The sequence below is a fragment of the Chlorella variabilis genome (assembly GCF_000147415.1).
Source record: "Chlorella variabilis unplaced genomic scaffold CHLNCscaffold_12, whole genome shotgun sequence".
Taxonomy (NCBI): domain Eukaryota; kingdom Viridiplantae; phylum Chlorophyta; class Trebouxiophyceae; order Chlorellales; family Chlorellaceae; genus Chlorella; species Chlorella variabilis.
This window is the reverse complement of record NW_005435076.1, coordinates 1195463-1201998: the sequence shown is the minus strand read 5'-3', so window position 1 is coordinate 1201998 and position 6536 is coordinate 1195463. Positions and strand designations below refer to the sequence as shown.

The 6536-nt window shown below is 69.7% G+C and overlaps 1 protein-coding gene across 1 annotated transcript; it reads left to right on the top strand.

Moving 5' to 3' along the window:
- Window positions 1-196: 196 nt before the first annotated feature.
- On the top strand, window positions 197-5562 carry CHLNCDRAFT_134979 (hypothetical protein; the record flags this gene model as incomplete). The annotated part of the gene is made up of 18 exons (XM_005847125.1): window positions 197-220; window positions 554-652; window positions 857-982; window positions 1142-1207; window positions 1409-1479; window positions 1646-1730; window positions 1880-1945; window positions 2082-2155; window positions 2306-2393; window positions 2727-2783; window positions 2975-3022; window positions 3369-3500; window positions 3652-3828; window positions 3991-4168; window positions 4343-4459; window positions 4613-4731; window positions 5193-5240; window positions 5419-5562. The coding sequence occupies 18 exons, from the start codon at window positions 197-199 to the stop codon at window positions 5560-5562; spliced, it is 1719 nt and encodes a 572-aa protein (XP_005847187.1).
- Window positions 5563-6536: the final 974 nt, after the last annotated feature.

Below are 6536 nucleotides of genomic sequence, written 5' to 3'. Positions count from 1 at the left end.
CTCGGGCAGCCTTGCCGGCCTGGCCAAGCACGGCCCGGCAGCCCTGCCCACTGCTGGCCTGCCCACTGCCCCACCTGCCACTCCCCCGGCCCTCCCCTGCTGCCTGCACCTCTCCACTCACTCCCCTCCTGCCGCTGCCGCCCCTTGCTCTACTGCTGCCACCGCAGGCTACTGGGCCTTTGATGGTCGCAAGAACATGTATGCACCCTTCACAGAGCTGGTGCCTGGGGACACGCTGGAAGCCGAGGCGCGCCCCCCCTGCGCCTGCGCCTGCACTGCCTGCACTGCCTGCCCTGCCCCGCTCTGCGTACGCCCGCACCTCCAGCCAGCCAAGCGGCCGCGCGCCAGCCAGCGCTGGCATGCAGTGGCAGGGTCCAAGGGGGCGCTTGCAGAGCCCTTGGCCCCGCCCACACCACACCCAGCCATGCCATGTGCCACGCCGTGCCTCCTCCAGCTGGCCTGCCTGGCCCCTTCCTCCCATCCTCCCACATACCCCTCCCTCCCATGCTACTCCCCACATCCCACCCACCCACCCCCAGCCGCCGCCCCGCAGGTGTCTGTGGAGCTGGAGGGTGAGGGCCGCCCGCGCCGCCTGTCTGTGGTCATCCGCCGCGTGGACATCATCCCCATCGCCTCCCTGCAGTCCTTCATGGTGAGCACGCGCTGCGCTGTGAGCCGCCCGCAGCCTGGCGCCCTGCCCACGGCCTGGCGGGGAGATGGCGGGGGTCCCTGCCGCGGCGCGCCTCTGCGCTCCTGCCTCCCGGCATACACCACCTGCCCGCCTACCTGCCCGCCTGCCGGTATCACCACCTGCCTGCCTGCCCGCATGCCCGCCTGCCGCCCACCTGTACCGCAGAAGGGTCAGGATGAGGAGCTGGCGTACCACGCCATCCAGGCGCTGGATGTGGTGCTGAAGCACCGCGCCTCCTACAACAGGGACTGCCTGCCCGTGGGCCGCGCTTTCTTCTTCCACGACGATCAAGTGGGCGGCCGCGGGTGTGGTGTGAGGCGGCCGGGTGGAGCCAGCATGCCTGCTTGCTTGCTTGGGTGGGCCGTGGCGAGCAGGCTCACCCATGGGTGCATGTTGGCACCGGTGCAAGCCTGGCCTGGCGTGCCGCACGGCCCCCCCTGGCCTGTGCAGGTGCGCTCCATCGGCGGCGGCGCGGAGGTGTGGCTGGGCTACCAGCAGAGCCTGCGCCCCTGCCAGGTGGGTGGCTGCCTGCCAGGCTGCCGCGGCTGCCAGGCTACCGCTGCACCTCCCCTGCGCATCCCTGCCAGGGAGCATGCGCTGCCGGTTGCTCCATCCTGATGCGCCCGCTCTCGGTCATGCCGGCAACCAACAGGTGGCTGCCGCCGCCCCCCGATGCCCACCCCCACCTCACCCCCACTCCCCGCTCCCCGCCTGCAGACCGGGCTGGCGCTCAACATCGACATGGCTGCCACCGCCATGCTTGAGGCCTCGGAGCTCACAGACTACATGTGAGGGTGGAGGGGGGTGGAGGGTGGTGCGGCGTGTGGTGGTGCTGGTGGGGAGTGCTGTGGTGGTGCTCCACCAGGACCCATCAGCCACGTTCGCGCCCCGGCACTGCCGGCACCACCTTGCACCACCTCGCCGCCGCCGCCGCCGCCCCCCTTGAGCGAGCAGGTACGAGAAGATTGGGGATGTGCAGGGGCGGGGGCCCACCCCCGTGCAGACCCGCATCCTGACCCGCGCCCTCAAGGGAGTCAAGGTGGGACGTGGCGGGGCTGGGAGGCATGCACCGGGGGATGGGGCTTGCGGGTTGGAGACAGCGGAAGCTGCTGCTACATGGTGGGAGCTGCTGGGGGCCAGCACAGAGGTGGTGAGCCGCTGCCCTGGCCTGGCTGGCGGGCCCTGCAGGTCAAGGCCAAGCACAACCAGTTCAAGAAAGCCATCCGCTCCGTGTGCCGCGGCTCGCCCTTTGAGGTGGGGTGGGGCTGGCGGCGTGGCTCTGCAGTGGCAACCCTGGCAGCCCTGCACACATAGATGTGCCGCCTTGCCTCTTGCTCGCACTGCTGGTGGCTGTCCCGCCGAGCCTGCCTCCCTGCTGCCCCGCTGGCAGGAGAAGTTCATGAATGAGGCGGCGGGCAAGGAGATGACGGTGGCAGAGTACTTCCTGCTGCAGTACAACATCAAGTGAGGGGCTCCCACTTGACTTGACGTGGTGCCGCAGGCTGGGGATGGCCAGCTGGCTGAGGGTGGCTGGCTCTCGTTCACTGCGCCACCCTTCTCCTTGCCGCCTGTGCGATGCTGCCATTGAGGCGCCGCCCTGCCTGTGCATCACAGGCTGACCAACAGGCAGCTGCCATGCATCGCGGTGGGCAATGGCAAGGTCATCCTGCCGCCCGAGCTCTGCACCATCGCGCCCGGCCAGGTGCGAGCCTGCCGAGGCGCCCACGCCTGCTGGCTGAGCAGCCACCCGGCAGGCAATACCATTGTCGAGCGAGGGGGCGCGCATGCCTGCGTACCGCACGTTGTGCTTTGTTAATGCGCCGGGCACCGCTGTGCTGTGTGCACGTGTGTGCACACGGTGCAGCAATGCCCAGCCCCATAACGTGGCACCACGCGCAGCATGCAGACGTGCGCGCCCACCCGCTGGCACGTCACATGTGGCCACTGGGCTGCTGGGCTCCGTAGGATCCCACACTTTTTTTCCAGACTGCCCGTGCCGTGCTGGCTGTGCTACACCCTACTCCCCTGCCTGCAGCGCCGCTCCAAGCTGACAGAGCTTCAGACGGCAGAGATGATCAAGACGGCGGCGCAGGTGATGCCCGCCCTGGTGCCCGCCAGGCAGCCACCGCGGCTGAGGTTGTGCGGGGCAGACGGGTGGGGTGTAGCTGGCTGACGGCCGGGATGTGTGCCGCGGGCTGCTGCTGGGTACTTGCCCCTGGCTCAGCTGTTCCTGCTGCTGAGTACTGGCCCTGGCTGAGCTGCCCCTGCTGCTGCACCCTGCAGAGGCCAGATGATAAGGCACGCTGGATCGACCGAGTGGTTGACCAAAAGGTGGGTGAGGCAGCCTGGCTGGCTGCGCGTGCCGCACCGACCGAAATACACGTCGGGAGGAGCGATCGGCTCTCATCTATGCTGCCTTGACCAGCTCTGACCTAGCCAGCTTTCTTCCATACCCTCAGCCCCACCCTGGGACCATCTCCTGCTGTGCAGGCCGCCTTTGGCAAGGACCCCAATATGAAGGCAAGGCATGCTGGGTAGCAGCGGGGGCTGAGCATGCAAGCACCCGGCGGCGATCGTTTGTTCAGCACAAGCATGGTAGCATCAGCGGCCACCTGCTTTCGTGTGCAGCCCAGCGGGTGATACCCTGCCCCCCCCTCGCCCCCCCCCCCCCATGCAGGGCTTTGGCCTGCGCGTGGATGGGCGCCAGATGGAGGTGCAGGCGCGCGTGCTCCAGAACCCCCGCCTCAGCTACGGCTCACCCGCCAACTACGACCCCAAGGCAAGCCTGCCGTTTGCGGCAGCGGGCAGAGTGCGGCCGGGGAGGCTGCATGCTGCAGTCAAGCGGGGCCCGGGGGGGAGGCTGGCTGCGTGCCCCGTTTCCTTGCCGCCTGCCACCCGGCAGCTCCCGTCTCCGCCTGCACGCCACCCCTGCCACACCGCGTGTGCGCTGCGCGGCGCAGGGCTTTGGCTCCTGGAACCTGCGCGACGTCAAGTTCCTCACCGGCAGCCAGCTCGGCTCCTGGGGCATCGCCTGCTTCGCCAACCCGCGCTTCGCCGAGGCAGACCTGACCCGCACCCAGGCGGAGCGAGGCGGGCCAAGCTTCATCAAGGCACGCCTGCCAGGCCCGCGCAGCGCTGTGGGCCGCGCGGCGCCACTGGTGGCTGCCTGGCTCGCCGGCGCAGATGGCAGCCGTGCCGGGCAGGTTCCCCCGAGTGCTGCCTGCCTGCCAGGGCTGGCGTGGCGGCGCGCCTGCTCTGTGCTGGTGGCCACCCACCCTGCACCCTACCCGCCCCCGCAGGAATTCATTGACATGCTGAATGCCTGCGGCGTGCTGACCCCCACCAACCCGCTGCCCCCCTGCATCATGGCCCCCCGCAACGCATCCCCCGCGGAGACCATGCGGCGCACCGCCGAGGCCGCACGCCAGACCTTCAACCGACCCTGCCAGCTCGTGCTGGTGGTGCTGCCCGACACAGGTGGGCGGGTAGGAGGGTGGCTGTCGTGGCTGGGAAGGATGTCGGCTCACCCAGGGGCTTGCCTCGCAGGGCCTGGTGCGGCGAGCCCTGTTAGCGGCTTGCCTACAGACTTGCATCCACCCGCCGGACCTTACTCCCCTGCTGCTGCCGCTCCCTCCCCTCCTTCTGCCGCAGGCCAGCAGCTGTACAAGGAGGTGAAGCAGGCAGGGGACTCGATGCTGGGCATCCCCTCCCAGTGCGTGGTGTCCAAGAAGGCAGGCATCGGCTTCCCCGCCCGCGGCCGCCCCCAGTGTGAGCCGACGCCGCCTGCCGCAGGAGGCCGCGAAGCCGTGGCAGCCCCGCCGGCAGCGGTGCACCTGGCCGCTGCATCTGCGCACGGCTGGCGGTCCCGTGACGCCGCTGCCGCCGCTGCCGCCGCCTGTGGCGCCTGCCCGCCGTGCGCAGACTGCGCCAACGTGGCGATGAAGATGAATGCCAAGCTGGATGGGTGCAACGTGAAGCTGGCGGAGCCGATGGCCACCCTGGCGCCGCCCTTTGGGCCCAGGCCCTTCATGGTGTTGGGGGTAGGTCCCCCCGCTGGCCACGCTGAGCCTGCTGGAGCCTGCTGGTGCAAACATGAGGCCGACCGCCTGGCGCTGCCGGGTCGCTGCCTGCTCTGTTTCCGGGAGGCCAGCGTCGGCGACCAGCCAGCCCCTTCCTGCACCGTGGCCTCGCTGGTGGGGGCGTGGGGCTCACGGACCTCCTGCAGCAGACAAGGGTGCATGGTGCAGTTCCATGGTGGAAGCAGGGCCTGTCTGCCCTTGGAGCTGTGGCCTGCCGTCCCCCATGGAGCCGCCCGCCCCCTTGAGTGCCGCAGGAGGGGCGGGGGCCAGCCCCTGCCTGCTGGGCGGGGTGCAATCGAAGCAATGGCTGACCCACTGACTGCTGCTTCCTGCCGACACCAGTGACCCCAGGATGGGCCTGGTCCTGGCAGTGGCTTGACCCCCCCTGCCTGCCTCTCCACCCCCCGGCCCTGGCCCCGCAGGCGGATGTCACCCACCCCATGGGCGGAGAGGACATGCCCTCCATCGCGGTGGGTTGGTGTGTGGGGAGGGTGGGCTTGCACAGGGAGGCAGGCACGCCCGGGAGACAGGGCGGGCTTGCCGCTCCTCAGCCTCGACCCCCGCAGCATGCCCACCTTCCCAGCTGTGTCAGCACGCAAGCTCGGGCCCGACCGCGTGCCTCCCTCCCTGCACCGCCGCCCAGCGCAGGCGGTGGTGGGCAGCATGGATGCCTCGGCCACGCGCTACGCGGCGCGGGTGTCGATGCAGACGGGGCGCCAGGAGATCATTGTGGACCTGAAGAGCATGGTGGGGGGGTGGGGGCCAGGGGTGTTGGCTGGCTGGGGTGGGTGAAGCGGTGTGGTGGTGGTGGCCGAGGGGCCCTCCTTCACTGGGGAGGTGGTTGCGACAGGGCTGCTGTTTGGAAGGCAGCCGGAGGCTCGGGCCTTCTCGGACCCCTGCTCTCCCGCCCAGCACCCCCCCCCCCCCCCCCACCACCACCACCACCAGCCCCCGCCTCACTTGTACACCATGCTCTGCAGCTGGTCTGCGCTGAACCTGTTCTCGTCCACCAGCACGTGATACTTGGTGGCGCGGCTGGTGCCCTGGATGCCCGCGTGGCTGTTTAGGTAGAAGTCGAACTCAAAGGGGTGGGTGATGGCGCTGTCCACCACGGTGCCTGCACAGCAGGGCGGGAGGGGCGACGGGAGCGGCCGCTCAGCCGGTCGGCAGCACCGCAAGCAGGCGGTGGGGCCAGCAGGCCAAGCAGGGCCAGCAGGGCAAGAAAGGGCTGCAGTCGCATAAGACCCTGCCCTCGCTGTGGCACCCAGCCAGGCGCCCGCTCACCGGGCAGCACGTTGCCGCTGCGGTCCCGGTTCTGCTGGTCCTGTGGCATGGGGAAGATGCGGGAGTGGTGGCGCTTCTGGACCACCACAAACGTGATGGGCGGCGCGTCTGCACGCGGGGAAAGGGGAGGGGGCACACGCGGGCGGTGCATGCCAGGCACTGTGAGGCATGCACACAAGACCGCCGCATGTCGCACACAGCACAGGCATGGCACCACCACCACCCCTGCCCACTCACACTCTGCGCCCGGGTCCCCCATCTCCTTGCACGCCTCCCGCACAGCGCTGTACTCGCTCTGCGGGGCGGCGTAGGTGTGGCAGCAGGTGTGGCAGCAGGTGTGGCAGCAGGTGTGGCAGCAGGTGAGGCGGTGCTCTACTCTGCTGTGTCTGTCATGCAGCGGGCAAAGCTCGTGCAGCAGGCTCCCTCACGCTGCCATCTCCAACACCACACCACGCCACGCCACGCCACGCCACACCACGCCA